At 49.3% G+C, this 22,918-nt stretch overlaps 1 protein-coding gene across 1 annotated transcript; it reads left to right on the plus strand.

Moving 5' to 3' along the window:
* The first annotated feature begins 5,601 nt into the window (after positions 1–5,601).
* On the plus strand, positions 5,602–8,474 carry TNFSF9 (TNF superfamily member 9). Its single transcript, XM_075578202.1, has 3 exons — positions 5,602–5,893; positions 6,350–6,380; positions 7,952–8,474. The coding sequence occupies exons 1-3, from the start codon at positions 5,693–5,695 to the stop codon at positions 8,374–8,376; spliced, it is 657 nt and encodes a 218-aa protein (XP_075434317.1). The 5' UTR covers positions 5,602–5,692; the 3' UTR covers positions 8,377–8,474.
* The last annotated feature ends 14,444 nt before the right edge of the window (positions 8,475–22,918 follow it).

A 22,918-nucleotide genomic window follows, 5' to 3' on the forward strand; every position in this document is an offset into this window, starting at 1 on the left:
TCAGCAGGAAGCTCGTCTGGTGGCATTGGGGATGGGGCTGGTGGCTCGGGGTGTAGATGGGATACGGTGGTACAGCAGGAAGCTGTCTGTTGGTATTGGGGACGGGGCTGGTGGCTCGGGTGTAGATGTGATCCGGGGTGCGGTGGTACAGCAGGAAGCCCGTCTGTTGGTATTGGGGATGGGGCTGGTGGCTCGGGGTGTAGATGGGATACGGTGGTTCAGCAGGAAGCCCGTCTGTTGGTATTGGGGATGGGGCTGGTGGCTCGGGGTGTAGATGTGATCCGGGGTGCGGTGGTACAGCAGGAAGCCCGTCTGTTGGTATTGGGGATGGGGCTGGTGGCTCGGGGTGTAGATGGGATACGGTGGTACAGCAGGAAGCCCGTCTGTTGGTATTGGGGACGGGGCTGGTGGCTCGGGGTGTCGATGGGATACGGTGGTACAGCAGGAAGCCCGTCTGTTGGTATTGGGGCTGCTGGCTCGGGGTGTAGATGGGATCCGTGGTGCGGTGGTACAGCAGGAAGCCCGTCTGGCTCTTACTCGGTACACTCTGTGCTGTCAGCAAGGTGAGATCAAATAACGTGAACTTGCACCATTTGTGACACATGGAGGTCCAGAGCCAAACAACATAAGGCATAATAGTGTCTGAGATCAGATACATTGTAAGGAACCCCAACCCAATCTAATAGCGCGTCTGAGATCAGATGCATTGTAAGGAACCCCAACTCTCTCTAATTGCGTGTCTGAGATCAGATGCATTGTAAGGAACCCCAACCCTCTCTAATAACGTGTCTGAGATCAGATGCATTATAAGGAACCCCGACCCTCTCTAATAGCGCGCCTGAGATCAGATGCATTGTAAGGAACCCCGATCCTCTCTAATAGCGCGTCTGAGATCAGTTGCATTGTAAGGAACCCCGACCCTCTCTATTAGCCCGTCTGAGATCAGATGCATTGTAAGGAACGCCGACCCTCTCTAATAGCGCGTCTGAGATCAGATACATTGTAATGAACCCTGACCCTCACTAATAGCGCGTCTGAGATCAGATGCATTGTAAGGAACCCCAACCCTCTCTAATAGCGCGTCTCAGATCAGATACATTGTAAGGAACCCCAACCCTCTCTAATAGCGCGTCTAAGATCAGATACATTGTAGGAACCCCAACCCTCTCTAATAGCGCGTCTGAGATCAGATGCATTGTAAGGAACACCGACCCTCTTTAATAGCGTGTCTGAGATCAGATGCATTGTAAGGAACCTCAACTCTCTCTAATAGCGCGTCTGGGATCAGATGCATTGTAAGGAACCCCGACCCTGTTTAATAGCATGTCTGAGATCAGATGCATTGTAAGGAACCCCAACCCTCTCTAATAGCACGTCTGAGAGCAGATGCATTGTAAGGAACCCCAACCCTCTCTAATAGCACGTCTGAGATCAGATGCATTGTAAGGAACCTCAACTCTCTCTAATAGCGCGTCTGAGATCAGATGCATTGTAAGGAACCCCGACCCTCTTTAATAGCGTGTCTGTGATCAGATGCATTGTAAGGAACCCCAACCCTCTCTAATAGTGCGTCTGAAATCAGATACATTGTAAAGAACCTCAACTCTCTCTAATAGCGCGTCTGGGATCAGATGCATTGTAAGGAACCCCAACCCCGTCTAATAGCGCGTCTGAGATCAGATGCATTGTAAGGAACCCCGACCCTCTCCAATAGCGTGTCTGAGATCAGATGCATTGTAAGGAACCCCAACCCTCTCTAATAGTACGTCTGTGATCAGATGCATTATAAGGAACCCCAACCCTCTCTAATAGCGTTTCTGGGATCAGATGCATTGTAAGGAAACCCAACCCTCTCTAATAGCGCGTCTGGGATCAGATGCATTGTAAGGAACCCCAACCCTCTCTAATAGCGCGTCTGAGATCAGAAATATTGTAAGGAACCCCAACCCTCTCTAATAGTGTCAGACGTGCAACATTTTACACTCCATCAGATATAAAGGATTTTTGGGGGGAAATAAAAGGGGAAAAGAATGGGGCAGAGATGCAGAATGTGATACATCTCATTATAATTTATGCACCATGTAACTCCCCCCAACTCCTCCTACTGACTCTCCCCAAAGTGCAAGCTGGGGCAGAGACGCAGAATGTGATACATCTCATTATAATCTGTGCATCATGTAACTCCCCCCCAACTCCTCCTACTGACTCTCCCCAAGGTGCAAGCTTGGGGCAGAGACGCAGAATGTGATACATCTCATTATAATCTGTGCCCCATGTAACTCTGCCCCTAACTCCTCCTACTGACTCTCCCCAAGGTGCAAGCTGGGGCAGAGATGCAGAATGTGATACATCTCATAATCTGTGCACCATGTAACTCCGCCCCTAACTCCTCCTACTGACTCTCCCCAAGGTGCAAGCTGCGGCAGAGAAGCAGAATCTGATACATCTCATTATAATCTGTGCCCCATGTAACTCCGCCCCTAACTCCTCCTACTGACTCTCCCCAAGGTGCAAGCTGGGGCAGAGACGCAGAATGTGATACATCTCATTATAATCTGTGCACCATGTAACTCCCCCCCAGCTCCTCCTACTGACTCTCCCCAAGGTGCAAGCTGGGACAGAGACGCAGAATGTGATACATCTCATTATAATCTGTGCACCATGTAACTCCGCCCCTAACTCCTCCTACTCACGCTCCCCAAGGTGCATGCTGGGGCAGAGACGCAGAATGTGATACACATCTCATTATAATTTGTGCCCCATGTAACTCCCCCAACTCCTCCTACTGACTCTCCCCAAGGTGCAAGCTGGGGCAGAGACGCAGAATGTGATACATCTCATTATAATCTGTGCACCATGTAACTCCCCCCCAACTCCTCCCACTGACTCCCCCCAAGGTGTAAACTGGGGCAGAGACGCAGAATGTGATACATCTCATTATAATCTGTGCACCATGTAACTCTCCCCAACTTCTCCTACTGACTCTCCCGAAGGTGCAAGCTGGGACAGAGACGCAGAATGTGATACATCTCATTATAATCTGTGCCCCATGTAACTCCCCCCAACTTCTCCTACTGACTCTCCCCAAGGTGCAAGCTGGGACAGAGACGCAGAATGTGATACATCTCATTATAATCTGTGCACCATGTAACTCCCCCCCAACTCCTCCTACTGACTCTCCCGAAGTTGCAAGCTGGGACAGAGACGCAGAATGTGATACATCTCATTATAATCTGTGCACCATGTAACTCCTCCCCAACTCCTCCTACTGACTCCCCCCAAGGTGTAAACTGGGGCAGAGACGCAGAATGTGATACACATCTCATTATAATTTGTGCGCCATGTAACTCCCCCCAACTCCTCCTACTGACTCTCCCCAAGGTGCAAACTGGGGCAGAGACGCAGAATGTGATACATCTCATTATAATCTGTGCCCCATGTAACCCCCCCCCCTCCTTCTATTCGCACTCCTCAAACCTCAAGGTCACGCAAACAACACAATCATTGGAGCCAAGACCTTGATACATTGACACAAGATATCAAAATGACACAGTTTTGCTCCAAATCTGACTTGATACACTACCCTCACCTGCAATAGACCCCTCTGTGTTTTTGAGGTTGGTATGATGTACATTCCCTGTAACCCACAGGTATGAGAGAAGCCTCCTCTGTTTGGGTCCACACTTCATTTGTTTATCAACATCCATTATCCTCATCCATCATCCATCCTCATCCATCATCCATCCTCATCCATCATCCACATCAATCAGCCTCATTCATCTTAATCATTCATCATCCATCATCATCCATCATCCTCGTCATCCTCATCATCATCCATCATTCATCCTCATCCTCATCCATCATCCTCATCAATCATCCATCATCCTCATTCATCTTAATCATTCATCCTCATCCATCATCCTCATTCATCTTAATCATTCATCCTCATCCATCATCCTCATTCATCTTAATTATTCATCCTCATCATCATCCATCCATCATTATCATCATTTATCATCATCTTACATCAACATCCTCATCATCCTCATTCATCTTAATTATTCATCCTCATCATTCATCATCATTCCTCATCATCATCATCCTCATCATGCATCATCCCTATTCATCTTAATTATTCATCCTCATCATCATCCATCATCCTCATCATGCATCATCCTCATAATCCTCATCATTCATCATCCATCATCATCATCATCATCATCATCTTCATCATGCATTATTCTCATAATCCTCATCATTCATCATCATCCACCATCATCATCATCCTCATCATGCATCATCCTCATAATCCTCATAATTCCTCATCCATCCATCATCCTCATCCATCCATCATCCCCATCCATCATCATCCATCATCATCCATCATCCTCTTCCATCAACATCCTCATCATCCATCATCCTCTTCCATCAACATCCTCATCCATCATCCTCATTCATCTTAATCATTCATCCTCATCATCCATCATCCATCATCCTCATTCATCACCATTCATCCTCGTCCATCCATCATCCATCCATCCACATCCATCCTCATCCATCCAAATTAAAATGATATACAATTGTTTTGTTAGACGGGGAAAGCCAGAAGGAAGAGTTCAGTCTTTCACCGAGCCTGAAACAGTGGTAAAGTAGATGTCCACCTGAGCTCTGGAGGTAGCGAGTTCCAGACCTTTGAAGACTATTTATGAAGCCTTAATCTTGTGTCTTCGATCTCAGAGCTGAAGCCGTCTGGCCCGGACTATTCTCGTTGCTAATTATAAAAGTTTCCTTCTTAGATATTGTATTTCTTCTAATGAGCTCAGGTGTAAGGCATTCTCTCTCTCTCTCTCCCTCTCTCTCTCTCCTCTTTCTTCTTTCTCACTTTCTCTCTTTCCCTCTCTCGCTTTCTCTCTCTCGCTTTCTCTCTCTCTCTTTCTCTCTCTCCTTTTCTTTCTTTCTCTCCCTCCTCTCTCGCTCTCCCTCCCCCTGTCTCTTTATTCCTCCCTACCTTCTCTCTCCCTCTCTCCCGCCTACACTCTCTCTGTCTTTCTCCTTCCATCTCTTTTTCCCTCTCTCCCTCTCCTCACTCCCTCTCTCTCTCCCCTCTGTCTGTCTCTCTCTCTCCCCCACTCTCTCTCCCCCCCTCTCTCTTTCTCTCTCTCTCTCTCTCCTCTCTCCCCCACTCTCTCTCTCCCCCACTCTGTCTCTCTCCACTCTCCCTCCACTCTCTTTCTCTCTCTCCCTCTCTCTCCGCCACTCACTCTCTCCCACTCTGTCTCTCTCTCTCTCACTCTCTCCCACTCTGTCTCTCTCTCTCTCCTCCCCTCTCTCCCCCACTCTCTCTCTCCCCCACTCTCTCTCTCCCCCCCTCTCTCTCTCTCTCTCTCTCTCCTCTGTCTCTCTCACTCTCTCCCACTCTCTCTCTCTCTCACTCCCACCTTTGCTCTCTCTCTCTCTCTCTCTCTGTCATACAATGGAAACTCTCTGTTCTACTCTCGTGGCTTTCCTTTCTCTTGGAAACCCCGACTCTCGGGCAAACAAACTTCCTCTCTGTGAGTCTATAAAACTACCCGAAACAACAGCGCTGTGCTTTACACTCTCACAGCTCACGCAGGAGCACTCTCTCAGCTCCGAGACAACAAATCTTCCACCTCCGCTGCTCTCTCGGACGCTCTCTCAGCCCCTGCCCGCCATGTCCAGTGTACCACCTTCAGTGAATTCAGGAGACGTTGAGAGCCCGGGGGTCTCGCACACGAGATGCCGCTCTTTGGATTACTGCCTGGTGGTGTCTATCACTTTGCTAGCCTTGACAGTGGGAGCGCTCTGTGCTCTGTATATCATTTGGGAGAAGCCCTTGAAGGTTTATAGTGTTGGACATCAGGGTGACAAACAGGTGAGTGTAACCGCTCAGAACCCTGGATGTCTCTTTCCAACAACACACGTCTTCCTCACACTGGCTGTCTCTCTTTGTCTCTGTCTCTCTGTCACACCTGCTGTCTCTCGCTCCCTGCACCTGATATTTTCCCTCACCTTTACCTGGATGTCTCTTCCACTCTCGCCTCCCTATCTCGTGCAGTAACGCTCTATCTCACACTCTCCCACTCTCCATGTAACACTCTCTCTTTGTCTATCTGTCTTGTGATGTAATGCTCTCTGTATGTCTCAAGCAGTAACGCTCTCTCTGTGTCTCAGATTGTAACTCTCTATCTCTGTCAGTCTGTCTAAGGATGAAACGCTCTCTCTCTCTCTCTGTATGGGCTGTAACGCTCTCTCTGTATGTCCCAGATTGTAACTGTCTGTGTCTCGGATTGTAACACTCTCTCTCTCTTTCTCTCTCTCTCTCTAATAGACTGCCAGCGCTCACCTTGTGGCAGACAATGGTAAGAAAAATCCTGATAATTACTTTATACAGATGGAAGGTGTTTGTATAATGGGGTGTACAGAAGGTGTTGGTATAATGGGGTGTATAGAAGGCGTTGGTATAATGGGGTGTATAGAAGGTGTTGGTATAATGGGTTGTATAGAAGGTGTTGGTATAATAGGGTGTATATAAGGCGTTGGTATAATGGGGTGTATAGAAGTTGTTGGTATAATGGGGTGTATAGAAGGTGTTGGTATAATGGGGAGTATAGAAGGTGTTGGTATAATGGGGTGTATAGAAGGTGTTGGTATAATGGGGTGTATAGAAGGTGTTGGTATAATGGGGAGTATAGAAGGTGTTGGTATAATGGGGAGTATAGATGGCGTTGGTATAATGAGGTATAGAGACGATGTTGGTATAATGGGGTGTATAGAAGGTGTTGGTATAATGGGGATTACAGAAGGTGTTGGTATAATGGGGTGTACAGAAGGTGTTGGAGGTATATTGAGGTATAGAGATGATGTTGGTATAATGGGGTGTATAGAAGGTGTTGGTATAATGGGGTGTACAGAAGATGTTGGAGGTATAATGAGGTATAGAGACGATGTTGGTATAATGGGGTGTATAGAAGGTGTTGGTATAATGGGGTGTACAGAAGGTGTTGGTATAATGGGGAATATAGATGGCGTTGGTATAATGGGGTGTATAGAAGGTGTTGGTATAATGGGGTGTATAGGAGGCGTTGGTATAATGGGGTGTATGGATGGCGTTGGTTTAATGGGGTGTATAGAAGGTGTTGGTATAATGGGGTGTATAGAAGGTGTTGGTATAATGGGGTGTATAGAAGGTGTTGGTATAATGGGGTGTATAGAAGGTGTTGGTATAATGGGGAGTATAGAGTGCGTTGGTATCATGGGATTTACAGAAGGTGTTGGTATAATGGGGTGTATAGAAGGCGTTGGTATAATGGGGTGTATAGAAGGTGTTGGTATAATGGGGTGTATAGAAGTTGTTGGAGGTATAATGAGTTATAGATACGATGTTGGTATAATGGGGTGTATAGAAGGTGTTGGTATAATGGGGTGTATAGAAGTTGTTGGAGGTATAATGAGGTATAGATACGATGTTGGTATAATGGGGTGTATAGAAGGTGTTGGTATAATGGGGTGTATAGAAGGTGTTGGTATAATGGGGTGTACAGAAGGTGTTGGAGGTATAATGAGGTATAGAGACGATGCTTGTATAATTGGGTGTATAGAAGGTGTTGGTATAATGGGGTATATGGAAGGCGTTGCTATAATGACTTGCATGAGGTATAGACAGCATGTAGGTGTTGGCATATAGGTGAACATGTCACATGTCCCTAGTTGGTATAGAGGGGGTTGAGGTATAAGGGGGAGATATAAGGGATGTTTGTATAGGGGGTAAAGACAGGATAACGGGACAGATGTTGGATGATGAGTTGGTGCTGTAAATAGAGAGAGGTATGTTAGTCAGGGATGCATACTGATGTGTTAGTTGGGTTTACATGTTAGTGAGTGCTTTATACACGGGACAATGCCTGACAGTCTCACGTCTCTCCCCCTCCAGTCGTCCTTGATAACGTCACCTTGAGCTGGACTCACACGGCCGGAGTCGGCAGCGCCTACATGAGCTCGGATTTCCGTTACGACTCGGGGGAGCTGGTGGTGGGCAGAGCCGGGCTGTACTACGTGTACTCCCAGCTGACCCTGACCTGCGTGGCCCTACGTGACTGCCCGGTCAACGGCTCTGCCTCTCTCACCGCCCTGAAGACCTCTGGAGACAACAGGACCCCCGTCCTGACGCTCGGCGTCCAACTCAACAACTCCTCCAATCTGAGCCCTCCCACCTCCTTCTCTGGGGCTCTCCAGCAACTCTCCGTCGGCGACCGGCTGAGCGCCCGACTCTGGACTGACCTGCCCACGGAGCACTGGCAAATGGACCAGCAGGAGAACACCTTCCTGGGGCTCTTCTGGGTCAGTGGGGCACTGTGAACTCTGGCCTTTGCCCAAGACCCCCGCAGACTGAACGTTATGGGGGCACCCCTCCTCTAACAGGTGGTGCTTCAATGGATACAGCACTACAGGACCATGTGTGTGTGTATATATATATATGTGTCTATTTATATCACGCCTGCGCGCGTAAACTTGTGTTGGGTGACCCTTTGCATGTCCTTGGTCACATGCCCGGGATGTCCGTCTTATCACCGTGTGATAATGAGTGTCTATGATCATTAGAATGATTTAATTATAGGGATTCCTCCAGTATCTGGCCTGGGAATCTCCCTTATTATAGGAATTCCCCCTCAGAGGGGGCTCCCCGTGACTCCCCGGTGGGGGGGGGGGGGTGTGGAGGGATGGTTTGGGAGAATGTGCTGCTTCGGTGAATATTTTGTATGCATTGATAAATGCAGAGGTGGCTCTCACAATGAGACTGGGGGGGGCGGGGGGGGGGCAGTCTCTGTCTTTCTTTTCTTGGCAATCTCAATCTAAGATGATTGATATCTCACTGCTGTCTCGTGTTGGCTGTTTTTTCTTTAGCGTCTCTCTCTATTTTCACTTTATCTATTTTGCCTCTTACTCATCACTCTCACTCTGTGTATGGGGGCTGTCTCTCTCTCTTTCTCTGGGGAGGATATCCCTCTCTCCGAGCAAGCTGTCACTCTTTCGCAGAAGATGCTGTCTCTCTCTCTCTTTGGGGATGCTATCTCTCTCAGATTAAGCTGTCTCTCTGGGAGAAGGCTGTCTCTCTCTCCTAGGATGCTGTCGCTCTCTCTCAGCTGTATCTCTCTCTAGGCTCTCTCTCCAAGGAAGCTGTCTCTCTTTCTGAGGAAGCTGTTGCTCTCTCTCGCTTTCTTTCAGAAGAAGCTGTCTCTCTCTCCGTCTCTCTCTTTCTCAGAGGAAGCTGTCTCTCTCTCCGTCTCTCTCTTTCTCAGAGGAAGCTGTCTCTCTCTCCGTCTCTCTCTTTCTCAGAGGAAGCTGTCTCTCTCTGTCTCTCTCTTTCTCAGAGGAAGCTGTCCCTCTCTCCGTCTCTCTCTTTCTCAGAGGAAGCTGTCTCTCTCTCAGAGGAAGCTGTCTCTCTCTCCGTCTCTTTTTCAGAGGAAGCTGTCTCTCTCTCCGTCTCTCTTTCTCAGAGGAAGCTGTCTCTCTCTCTGTCTCTCTCTTTCTCAGAGGAAGCTGTCTCTCTATGGAGGCTGTTTGTCAGAGGAAACTCTCTCAGGAAGCTGTCTCCCTCAGAGGGGACTGTCTCTCTCCTTGAGGAAGCTCTCTCTCGTCTCTCTCTCAGTAAGCTGTGTCTCTCTCGCTCGCTTTCTCTCTCTCTCAGTAAGCTGTGTCTCTCTCTCTCTCTCAGTAAGCTGTCTCTCTTGCTCTCTCTCTCTCTCTCGTCTCTCTCTCAGTAAGCTGTGTCTCTCTCGCTCGCTTTCTCTCTCTCTCAGTAAGCTGTCTCTCTTGCTCTCTCTCTCAGTAAGCTGTGTCTCTCTCTCTCTCTCTCAGTAAGCTGTCTCTCTCTCTCTCGTCTCTCTCGCTGTCTGAGTAAGCTGTCTCTCTCTGGCTAGACTATCTCTCCAAGGAATCTCTCTCTCCCTGAAGAGGCTGTCTCTCTCCCTCTGAGGAAACTGTCTCTCCCACAAGAGATGCTGCCTCTCTGTTTCAGTTTCTGCTGAAGCGCTTGTTACCTGAGAATGTGCAGACGCAGAAGTCCGCCAGACCAGTGATTATTATTTATGTTTGGAAAAGTGACTGTATATTTATCGATATATATTTATTAGACAATATTTACCCCTGTATTTATTAGAATATTACTGTGTATTTATTATTTCGGTACATGAAACCCTAAATGTATTTATTAAATATTTATTAGACAAAGTTACACCCTGCTTTCTTCCTTGTTACAACCGCCCGGCGTGGAGGTTCAATTTAATTAGCGTCTAATTAGGGTTCAGTAAGGCATTCTGGGAAATTACATGCAAATGAGCACACAGTGTCACCTTTTGCCTTCAATCCATTTTTACATGGAACCCTTAGGCTGAGGCCACGGCGGTGCACACTACGGCGTGCGCGCCACACACCACAGCACAGCCCTCTATGGGGTAGGCCCCAGTGGCTGTGTGCGCGTGGGTGCGCAAAGCGCTGTGACGCGTACACTAGCAGGAAAGAATGTTGTCTTCCCATGCCGCGACGCGGTCACGTGGTCGGCGCCCAGCCAATGGCAGGGCAGATATGCCCCACCATGGCCACCCTCCCGCGCTCCCCTACAGACCGCCGATCGCTGCTGTTGTCTCTTCACACGCCGCCAGGCTGCCAGGTGCGCATGTAGCAGGGAGGCCTCGAGGGCAGGTGACGGCTTGTAGATAGAGGATTAGCCAATCACTTACTCCTTGCTGGTTCAACGATAGCCAGGGCAGAGTGCCAAGCTGCAAGGCACTCATTAGTAACCAGCACCTAATAGCTAAACCCCAACAATAGGGAGCCAATGGGTGAAGGTAGAGACAGATAACAAGAGGACCCTCTGCTTCGCCGGCTAGATATAGCACTAACAAGTGCAGAACGACCATCGGTATGGTTGAGGCAATGGAAGGAAGGGAATTTCTTTAAGAAAACACACTGGGGTGCTGTAGGCCGGAGGCAGACTTGCAGCGCTAGCCGCAGCGAACGCCTCTAAGGCTTCGTCCAGGGTGGCGCTGAGCGGGCAGGCGCGCTCACGCAGGCCGCCGTGAAACACACTGCGGCAATGTGTGTGACCGGCGTGAGCGGGTCGTGAGTCCCGACGTGCGTTTCGCGGTTACGCGCTTTGTCGAGCGATTATTATGAGACACGCGGTGATTAGCGGTTATTATGAGACACACGCAATTAGCGGTTATTATGAGACACGCAATTAGCGGTTATTATGAGACACGCAATTAGCGGTTATTATGATACACGCGGTGATTAGCGGTTATTATGAGACAGTAATTAGCGGATTATGAGACATGGTAATTAGCTGTTATTATGAGACAGTAATTAGCGGTTATTATGAGACAGTAATTAGCGGTTATTATGAGACACAGTAATTAGCTGTTATTATGAGACAGTAATTAGCGGTTATTATGAGACACAGTAATTAGCTGTTATTATGAGACACAGTAATTAGCTGTTATGAGACAGTAATTAGCTGTTATTATGAGACACAGTAATAAGCTGTTATTATGGGACACAATAATTTGCCGTTATTATGACACAAACAATAATTCCGATCTTCGCAATAGAAATTTTCTTCCAAACTGGAGAGGAAATAATATAATGAAACAGCAAAAATTGTTACCACATCCTCCCCCGCACGGAGAGCCAGACTTGTCTGTGTGTGTGTGTATTATACACACAAATGCTCACTCACAAGGTATCAGATAAAAACTGGCATGGTATATAGAACTGGCAATAGGTATAACTGGGCATCCGTCTCATAATCTCCGGGTGCAGCAGAAATCCGGAGTGAGGAATAGATCCTCAGCGCATGCGCAAAGTATCCAAATTGTATGCGGCGAGAGAGAGGGCTAACCAAGAACCAACTCCGGCATGGAGGTTTCCAACCAGAATGAGTACTCACAATTAGGACTCCACGTTTTCTAATATGTGCCGGTAACCGGCAAAGTGTCCCGGTGAGACTGGTAACAATGAGATACTGAGAATACAGACGTCAACAGTAGTCATGTGTCCCCACGCATTTCGCCCTCTTTCAAAGAGACTTCATCAGGGAGGTGTCGCTGATAATCCTCCTTATCCCATGTAAATATGTATATATAAAATATCTAGGAAAGAAGCGCAAGACTACCGGACACACTTAGGTTGCACTAAATACAAACAGTTTATTGCAATATGACACAAATATAACACTGCACGATATAAACCAGAATGGAAGCTTATCTGCTTAGAGCGCTGTGGTCCTTGGAGGGTCCGTGTGGAATGGAGTTTCCTCGCAGAAACGAATACCGCTTGCTGCAATGCCATGCGGGCTGGACTGCCTGCTCAGATACTAGCATTTAGGAGGCGGGTTACATATATATGATATATGTAACCCCCCTCCTGAATGGTTACTGACATGGAAATAGTACGCTGGGCCCCACCCTGGGTTGTTATGGGGATCCAGAGATAAGAGAGACTATTCTAGAAGGTTAGGTTCCAGGAGGACATGAGCAGAGGAGCCTCGGGAAGAGAAGATAAGTAATGTTTATAAAGTAATAGTACATTACAGAAAAGAGGGCTCCTGAGAGTTGGCAGATCAGCTCTGACCGCAGATCGGTGCTAATATCGATTGATCCATGCAGGCCGGGCATTGTTAATGCAATGATGGGCGCCAGGAACTTTATTCATGCAAACAGCAGCTTTATTAGCCACTATTGATACAGTCGCTGTTACATCATACACTTGACTTCAGGTATAGTCTCATTACTATTCTCTGTAGGTGCTGTCTGTATCCTCTTCCCTACCTGCCCCCCTATCTCGGACCGCAAGCAAGGTGCTGAGGAGTGACTAACTCCTATTACCTAAGTGATCTCTCTGCTGTGTAGAGTTGGTGGTACTCCAACTCCAGTGGGCTACATGCTGGGTCTGGTACTACTCTCTCTCTCTCTGTGGTCAGTATCCCCATCTCGGGTACTGAATGCCATCATGTGGCCTACTGGGTGATAGTCATCTATGAATGACTCCAGAGGAGTAATCTATGCCCCCTCTTAACATAGGCTGTCTCTCTATGTATCATTAGAGTGGGGTGGAGCCATTCCTTGGATACCTACCTAAAGAGGACACTGTCCCTAACTATAAAACAATAAAGGGGTCCTTACCTGGACATACCTATATTACATATATATTTTACAAACCTATATACACTATTCACAGTGAGGCCCCTCACCTACGACTCCTCCTGGGACCTGACCTTCTAAAAGTCTCTGCCCTCTATACATATCATGCTATGATATCCAAAGAAACAACTCTATCACTGGGCAGAAGAGGACGGGGCTATGATTCTGCCTAGTCACGCCAGCACCATCTGACGGGGAATGGGCGTTACTCTGCAGGGGCCCACACAGTTAGCCACTTAAGGCCCTAGTAATCCCAAAGAGAGGGTTACATTAAAAAAAAATAGATCGAACAATTGTTGCTAAAAATGCTGGGGGGGGGGAAAACGAGACAAAAAGTTACTGAGAAACCGACAACAAATGAATTCCCAAGATGCAAGAACAAAAAGTGAATATGCCGAGCTTGGCCAGGCGATCGTATAACTGATTGTGAGTGGCAGGGCGGGGTGATGTCCAACTCTTCCTATGGTGGGGGAGGAGGTGCTACAGATCGTGCTTGGTGGCAGAGTTTGGTGCTGCCCTCTCATGGGTGTAGAGACATTGCTAATACTCAATGGTGAGTGGCAGGGTGGGGTGATGTCCGACTCCTCTCATGGTGGGAGAGGAGGTGCTACAGCCCGTGCTTGGTGGCAGAGTTTGGTGCTGTCCTCTCATGGGTGTAGAGACAGTGCTAATACTCAATGGTAAATGGCAGGGCGTGATGGTGTCTTCTCATGGAATGTGGGTTATGGAATTGGGATTGGGCCACCAAGTGGGTGTAAGCTGGGGGCGGGTGTACAAGGTTGTCTGGATCTATACAGATAGTATATGTGGTGCTGGCAAGGTCCTTTCTGCAATACTGGGGCCATTTTCACCCACCATTGTGCTTTGGTGTTTGGTGTGTAGGAGGTAGTCATGGGCAGGTACAGTGTGTGGGGTGGTACGGCCATGAAACAAACCGACAATGGAGGATTCCACCAGTCATGGGGCGGCGCCCGGACATCGACCATTAAATAATGTAAGGACGATGGAGGAATACCCTAAAATGATGAAGTAAAAAGAAGTTACTTAGGAGATGTACAAAGTCGGCCATATTTAAAAAGTCCAGGTCCGAAGTTATTTTAGGTGAATATTTCTTTGGATTTGGACTGGACGGTAAAGTCTGTGATGAGGATAGAAAGGGATTTCCTGGTCAGGTTTGGAGCTGTGTTTGTCAGCCCGAGCTGAAACCTCAATCACTTCTTCTTTTCATCTTCGAAGGGAAGTTTGCCAGTAAGACAAAATATTCCTGCGCATGGTCTGTCTTCTCACCTGCCGGTAACTCCCCGCACTCCCCCATCTTACCCTTTACTGGCTGACCTCTGCCCCTCCGCCTTCCCTCTCACTCTCTCCCACCTTCTCTCTCCCTCCCCAACATGCCCCTAACTCCATGACCTCCCCAACATGCCCCTAACTCCCTGCCCTCCCCAACATACCCCTAACTCCCCCCACATTTTCTCTCTGCCCTCCCCCCAACCATTTCTCTCTGCCCCTCCCCCACCCTTTATCTCTGCCCCTCCCCCCACCATTTCTCTCTGCTCCTCCCCCCACCCTTTATCTCTGCCCCTCCCCCCACCCTTTATCTCTGCCCCTCCCCCCACCCTTTATCTCTGCCCCTCCCCCCACCCTTTATCTCTGCCCCTCCCTCTCCCCACCACTTCTCTCTGCTCCTCCCCACCTTTCTCTGCCCCTCGCCCTTCTTTCTGCCCCTCACCCCTTTCTCTCTGCCCCTCCCCCTTTCTTTCCACCCCTCCCCCCACACTTTCACTCTACCCCCCACCATTTCTCTCTGCCCCTCCCCCCACCCTTAATCTCTGCCCCTCCCTCCTCCCACCATTTCTCTCTGCCCCTCCCCCCACCACTTCTCCCTGCCCCTCCCCCACCTTTTCTCTGCCCCTCCCCATCCTTTTCTCTCTGCCCCTCCCCCCGCCTTTTCTCTCTGCCCCTCCCCCGTCTTTTCTCTCTGCCCCTCCCCCGTCTTTTCTCTCTGCCCCTCCCTCCTCCCCACCCTTTCTCTCTGCCCCATCCCCCCACCCTTTCTCTCTGCCCCTCCCCCTCACCCTTTCTCTCTGCCCCTCCCCCCCACACTTTCTCTCTGCCCCTCCCCCCCACACTTTCTCTCTGCCCCCCCACCATTTCTCTCACCCTCCCCCACCATTTCTCTCTGCCCCTCCCCCACCCTTTCTCTGCCCCTCCCCCGCCTTTTCTCTCTGCCCCTCCCCCGCCTTTTCTCTCTGCCCTTCCCCCCGCCTTTTCTCTCTGCCCCTCCCTCCCCCCACCCTTTCTCTCTGACCCTCCCCCCACCATTTCTCTCTGACCCTCCCCCCACCCTTTCTCTCTGACCCTCCCCCCACCCTTTCTATCTGCCACTCCCTCCCCCCAACCTTTCTCTCTGCCCCTCTGCCCACCATTTCTCTCTGCCCCTCCCTCCTCCCACCATTTCTCTCTGCCCCTCCCTCCTCCCACCATTTCTCTCAGCCCCTCCCCCCCACACTTTCTCTCTGCCTTCCCTCTTTCCCTCCCAGCCCCCCGTGAGTTTCCTCTGCGTCCCTGCCCTGTGTCGCTGAGCGCGCTCAGGCCTGAGAGCGATGACGTCACCAACTCTCCAAGCGCGAGCCGAAGGCCGAGTCCATAAAAGGACAGGCCGTGCTGAGGCGTGCGGACGCTCAGCGCTGAGCCCCTGCATCCTCAATGAGGATGCCTTGAGAGGGGGCTCACGCGAGCGTCCGCAGGCGTGCGGAGGCTTTGGAGTTTTCAGCCGAGCGCCAAGCTGTTTTTCAGCGCGCTGTCGGCTGAAAACCTCCAATGATAGCGGGGCTGCGTCAACGTCACGGCGCCGTGACGTTGACGTCAGTGCGTCGCGGGCGATTGGCCCAGCGACGTCACTGCCCCGCCTCCCTACAGTCTCCCCCCACCTCCGATCGCGGACGCTGGCTCGCCTGTATGCGCGTGGAATCGCACAGCTTCTGCAGGCGAGCCTCAGCGTCAGCGCGGTGCAGCACGGCTCCCCCCCCTCTATGGCCCGGGCCAAAGGGGCGCGTGGCCGAGCAGTGACTGGCGCCGATTGGTTGCCGAAGGGTCATGTGACCCTTCGGTGCGCCTGAAATCAATGTTTTTTCTGTCTCGTCTAAGCGCCGGCGAGCGTACGGGCGCGAGCCAGCTGGCCATTCATATTTACATTCGCTACAGTAAACGGACGCGCGCTCAGCGGTGTGCTCGGGGTACGCGGCGAGTCCCGTCAGCCTGAGGTTAGGAGCGAGATCCTAATTCACCCTGAGCTGGAACACACTTTGCACTTTCAACTCTGTATTTAATCTGTGTCACAGTACACACTCGGCCCGCGGTGTGCGCGTGGCACAGGGGGGTGTTAAGGGCTTATTCCCCTCTCCTCCCCCCAAACTGCTTTCTTCTTTGTAAAGAATCACAGCAGTAAAAGGTTGGGGGGTGAGGGGGCTTCACATGGTCGCTGTCGCTCATACCACTGTCACCACCTTGTGGGGTAAGTCAGGTACTGCAGGGTGGGCATAGTGCCTGCGCACGCGCGCGCACACACACACACACACACACACACACACACACCTACATGTGCGTACACACCTACTTGTGTGTATATATACACAGCTACATGCACACACACACAGCTACACATGTACACACAGCTACACATGTACATACAGCTAAAAACACACAGCTACACATGCACACACATGTAATTGCACATTCATACTCAGCTACCTGTGCACCCACACAGCTACACACGCATACACATGGGTACACATCTAGACGCACACATATACACAGCTGCAGGTACATGGAAATACTCCCAGTATACGGCAGGTACATGGAAATACTCCCAGTATACGGCAGGTACATGGAAATACTCCCAGTATACGGCAGGTACATGGAAATACTCCCAGTATACGGCAGGTACATGCAAATACTCCCAGTATCCGGATTGTACATGCAAATACTCCCAGTATCCATCTTGTACATGCAAATACTCCCAGTATCCATCTTGTACATGCAAATACTCCCAGTATCCGGATTGTACATGCAAATACTCCCAGTATCCATCTTGTACATGCAAATACTCCCAGTATCCATCTTGTACATGCAAATACTCCCAGTATCTGGCTTGTACATGGAAATACTCCCAGTATCCGGCTTGTACATGGAAATACTCCCAGTATCCGGCTTGTACATGGAAATACTCCCAGTATCCGGCTTGTACATGGAAATACTCCCAGTATCCATCTTGTACATGCAAATACTCCCAGTATCCGGCTTGTACATGGAAATACTCCCAGTATCTGGTTTGTACATTCAAATACTCCCAGTATCCATCTTGTACATGGAAATACTCCCAGTATCCGGCTTGTACATGGAAATACTCCCAGTATCCATCTTGTACATGGAAATACTCCCAGTATCCAGCTTGTACATGGAAATACTCCCGGTATCTGGCTTGTACATGGAAATACTCCCAGTATCTGGCTTGTACATGGAAATACTCCCAGTATCCGGCTTGTACATGGAAATACTCCCAGTATACAGCAGGTACATGGAAATACTCCCAGTATCCGGCTTGTACATGGAAATACTCCCAGTATACGGCAGGTACATGGAAATACTCCCAGTATCCGGCTTGTACATGGAAATACTCCCAGTATCCGGCTTGTACATGGAAATACTCCCAGTATACGGCAGGTACATGGAAATACTCCCAGTATCCGGCTTGTACATGGAAATACTCCCAGTATCCGGCTTGTACATGGAAATACTCCCAGTATCCGGCTTGTACATGGAAATACTCCCAGTATCCATCTTGTACATGGAAATACTCCCAGTATCCAGCTTGTACATGGAAATACTCCCGGTATCTGGCTTGTACATGGAAATACTCCCAGTATCTGGCTTGTACATGGAAATACTCCCAGTATCCGGCTTGTACATGGAAATACTCCCAGTATACAGCAGGTACATGGAAATACTCCCAGTATCCGGCTTGTACATGGAAATACTCCCAGTATACGGCAGGTACATGGAAATACTCCCAGTATCCGGCTTGTACATGGAAATACTCCCAGTATCCGGCTTGTACATGGAAATACTCCCAGTATACGGCAGGTACATGGAAATACTCCCAGTATACGGCTTGTACATGAAAATACTCCCAGTATGCAGCTTAGAAAATTGCCTGACCTTATAAAACTTTCCTCCTTCCTCTTTAGGAATCAGCTGCTTTGTTGTGTTTTTTTTTAACTTCCACAATATAAAAGTCGGAGGAATTTTCCTCCTCCTCCCTGCGGAAAGTTATATATAAGCCGCGGGTGTTATTGTGAAGGGACTTCCTCCTCATGAAGTCACTTTCCTTTCTTCACACTCAGCGTGTTTTAAGAAATCCGTGTCATGTGCAGATGAGGTGACATGACAGCTATATTTTTTTTTTTTTTTTACGGCTGTCACGTGTTCCTTCTTTGGAACCGTCACATACAGCTGCGACTGCAGGTTGGAGACTGCTTGCCTTGCCGAATTCTGCACTTAAACCCATCCCCACGCCGCGAGATTCCTGAGGCCAGACAAATGGCTCATCGGATTGACACAGCAGGGGGGGTCCCTGCATTTGAATGGGACTCATGCCGTGTGAATCCTACCTGACTATGAGTCCCATTCAAATGCAGAGGGACTCGTGTGTTAATCCGATGGGACATTACAGCCTGCTCAAGACCATCTCAGGAGTTACTGCGAGATGGTCACAGATTTTCCTTGGCAAGCAGTCTGCAACCGGCAGTTCCATCTGTAGCTAGGGAATTCAGCCTGAATCATTGGGAAGATGGGATAAATGAAAAGTGTGTCTGTGGTGGCTGATAGAAGGTGAGAGCAGTAAGGACGGGCCATGGTGCCTTCGCTCGCGTGGAGGCTTGCGGAGCTGTGAAGTCACTGGCGTAACGCGGGTGCTTTCCCTGTCCATGGTGGATGAGTCGTGGGGGGGCGTGCCAAGGGGCGTCATTGGGTGAACGACTCACGTGACCTGCGTGTCGCGCCAAGAAATCGGTTTCAACTGATTTCTTGGGCAACGCGGGCACCCTCCTGCCTGCGGGCACCCGCGCGGTCTATGGGCGCGATCAATTGCCTTAAGGCAATCTGATCGTGCCCCGTGTGGAAGCCTCCGTGCGGTCTCCCACACCATGGACTTAGCCTTAGAGTGCAAGCTCTTCAGGGCAGGGACTCCGTTTCCGGAATGTTTAGACTTCCATCTGCAGCGATGCTTCCCATTATATCCCCCTGATATTTGTGTCTCCGGCGTTACTGCTGTGAAGCGCTGAGTGGGTGGATGGCCCTGTACAGGTGAAGATGTACATGTATGCCGTACTGTACATACGTGAAAGAGACGGAAATGGAGAGGGAGGGAGAAGGGAGATACAGAAATAGAGAGATACAGGGGGAGAGAAACAGAGAGGAAGTTTAACCCATTAAACACTCCCCAGTTATTGGGTCACTTTGCTCCTGCATGGGACTGACCCTTTAACCCTTTAAACACGTCCCTGTCATTAGGTCACTTTGCTCCTACGTGGGACTGACCCTTTAACCCATTAAACACGTCCCTGACATTAGGTCACTTTGCTCCTATGTGGGACTGACCCTTTAACCCATTAAACATGTCTCTGACATTAGGTCACTTTGCTCCTACGTGGGACTGACCCTTTAACCCATAAACCATGTCCCGGTCATTAGGTCACTTTGCCCCTACGTGGGACTGACCCTTTGACCCATTAAACACGTCCCTGTCATTAGGTCACTTTGCTCCTATGTGGGACTGACCCTTAAACCCATTAAACACATCCCTGACATTAGGTCACTTTGCTCCTACGTGGGACTGACCCTTTAACCCATAAACCATGTCTCGGTCATTAGGTCACTTTGCCCCTACGTGGGACTGACCCTTTGACCCATTAAACACGTCCCTGTCATTAGGTCACTTTGCTCCTATGTGGGACTGACCCTTAAACCCATTAAACACATCCCTGACATTAGGTCACTTTGCTCCTACGTGGGACTGACCCTTTAACCCATTAAACACGTCCCTGTCATTATTTTACTTTGCCCCTAGTGGGACTCGCCCTTTAACCCTTTAAGTAACTATTTACATGTTACTGTGTTTGTTGCATTTCCACCCACCAATCAGGGGCTGGTCCTATTGCAAACACCTGAGGGGGGGGAGGTAGACCCCTAGCTAGATCAGATAAGCTCTAGCTGTGAGTTCAGAGTTCTTTAACTGAGGCTGTGAGTAACTGGGAGAAGCTGCAGCGGACCCTGCAGGAAGAACAGGGAAAATCTCTTTAGGGAGGTCCCTGAACCCAAGTTTAGAGGGTAACCCCAGTTTCCCAGTTGTAAGTGTGTGTGTGTTTATTTTATTTACTGTAAATAGTTATGGATATTTATTTTTCTAATTAATTTGATAAACTCTGTGTTTCTGTCTGGCGAATTGATCCCTGGTGTTAAAGTCCTGGTCTCCCGAGACAAACATGTCCCTGTCATTAGGTCACTTTGTCTCTACGTTGGACTGACCCTTTAACCCATTAAACACATCCCTGTCATGTTACTCGACTGCTAAAACTCTGACTCGGGCCCTCATTCTCTCCCGTCTCGACTACTGTAACCTCCTGCTGTCTGGCCTTCCTGCCGCTCACCTGTCTCCCCTACGATCTATCCTAAATGCTGCTGCCAGAATCACTCTACTCTTTCCTAAATCTGTCTCAGCATCTCCCCACATGAAATCCCTCTCCTGGCTTCCGATCAAATCCCGCATCTCACACTCCATTCTTCTCCTCACTTTTAAAGCTTTACATACTTCTGCCCCTCCTTACATCTCAGCCCTAATTTCTCGTTATGCACCATCCCGACTCTTGCGTTCTTCTCAAGGATGTCTTCTCTCTACCCCCTTTGAATCTAAAGCCCTCTCCCGCCTTAAACCTTTCTCACTGACTGCCCCACACCTCTGGAATACCCTTCCCCCCAATACCCGACTAGCACCCTCTCTATCCACCTTTAAGACCCACCTTAAAACACACCTGCTTAACGAAGCATACGAGTAGCTCCATGGCTGATAAATAACACCTCATACATAAAGCTGGGCCCCCTGCAGACGCACTTCCCAGAACACCCTCCTACTGTCTCTGTACGTTCTTCCTACCAATTAGATTGTAAGCTCCTCGGAGCAGGGACTCCTCTTCCTAAATGTTACTTTTATGTCTGAAACACTTATTCCCGTGATCTGTTATTTGTATTATTTGTTTATTTATATGATTGTCACGTATATATTACTGATGTGAAGCGCTATGTACATTAATGGCGCTATATAAATAAAGACTTACATACATACATTAAGTCACTTTGCACCTATGTGTAGACAGAGGCTCAGCATAGTATAGTGAAAGTTGATGGGACAATAACAGCAGTTCTGAGTATCAGCCCCCCTCCTGCCCCCCTCCCCCCCCCCCCCCCCCAGCTGCCCATGCAGGAGGAAGCTTATTTGCAGTAGAGCTGGGGGGTGTTTGCACGCCGGGTGGCTGTAGCATCCTGTCCTGTGTGCTTGTCTCATTTCTATAGATAACTTTTACTTTGCGGTAACTGACAGATGAGTGTGCGAGAGAGACGGAGAGGAGAGGAGGGGGAGGAGGATGAGGAGTGGAAGAGGGGGGATTGCATAGCGGAGTCTGACCCTCTCATATAAAGCTGATCAGAATGAGACAGCTGTGCTAATATGAGATGGACAGCTGTCTATCATCATCAAAAGACAGTCTCTCTCTTTACAAGTGAATGTCACTGATGGAAGTGCAGTCTTTTTTTATTAGGCGTAAGTCTTGCACATTGGGAGCGAGTCTCGCTCATTGGAAGGCAGTCTCTTTTATTATTTGTGAGTCTCGCTCACCGCCAATCAGTCTCTCTTTAGGAGCGAGTCTCGCTCAGGCAGTTGAACTTATTAGTCTCATTAGAAGTTAAGTCTTGCTCACTGGAAGGCAGTCTCTCTCCTTGGCATGGGTCACACTCACTGGAAGGCAGTCTCTCTCGTTGGAGTGGGTCACACTCATTGGAAGGCAGTCTCTCGTTGGCATGGGTCACACTCATTGGAAGGCAGTCTCTCTCGTTGGCATGGGACACACTCATTGGAAGGCAGTCTCTCTCGTTGGTATGGGACACACTCATTGGGAGGCAGTCTCTCTCGTTGGCATGGGTCACTCATTGGAAGGCAGTCTCTCTCGTTCGCGTGGGTTACACTCATTGGAAGGCAGTCTCTAGTTGGCGTGGGTCACACTCATCGGAAGGCAGTCTCTCTCGTTGGCGTGGGTCACACTCATTGGAAGGCAGTCTCTCTCGTGGGCGTGGGTCACACTCATTGGAAGGCAGTCTCTCTCGTTGGCATGGGTCACAGTCATTGGAAGGCAGTCTCTCTCGTTGGCATGGGACACTCATTGGAAGGCAGTCTCTCTCGTTGGCGTGGGTCACACTCATCGGAAGGCAGTATCTCTCGTTGGCATGGGACACACTCATTGGAAGGCAGTCTCTCTCGTTGGCGTGGGTCACACTCATCGGAAGGCAGTATCTCTCGTTGGCATGGGACACACTCATTGGGAGGCAGTCTCTCTCGTTGGCATGGGTCACACTCATTGGAAGGCAGTCTCTCG

This window comes from Ascaphus truei, chromosome 20 (assembly GCF_040206685.1).
Source record: "Ascaphus truei isolate aAscTru1 chromosome 20, aAscTru1.hap1, whole genome shotgun sequence".
Taxonomy (NCBI): domain Eukaryota; kingdom Metazoa; phylum Chordata; class Amphibia; order Anura; family Ascaphidae; genus Ascaphus; species Ascaphus truei.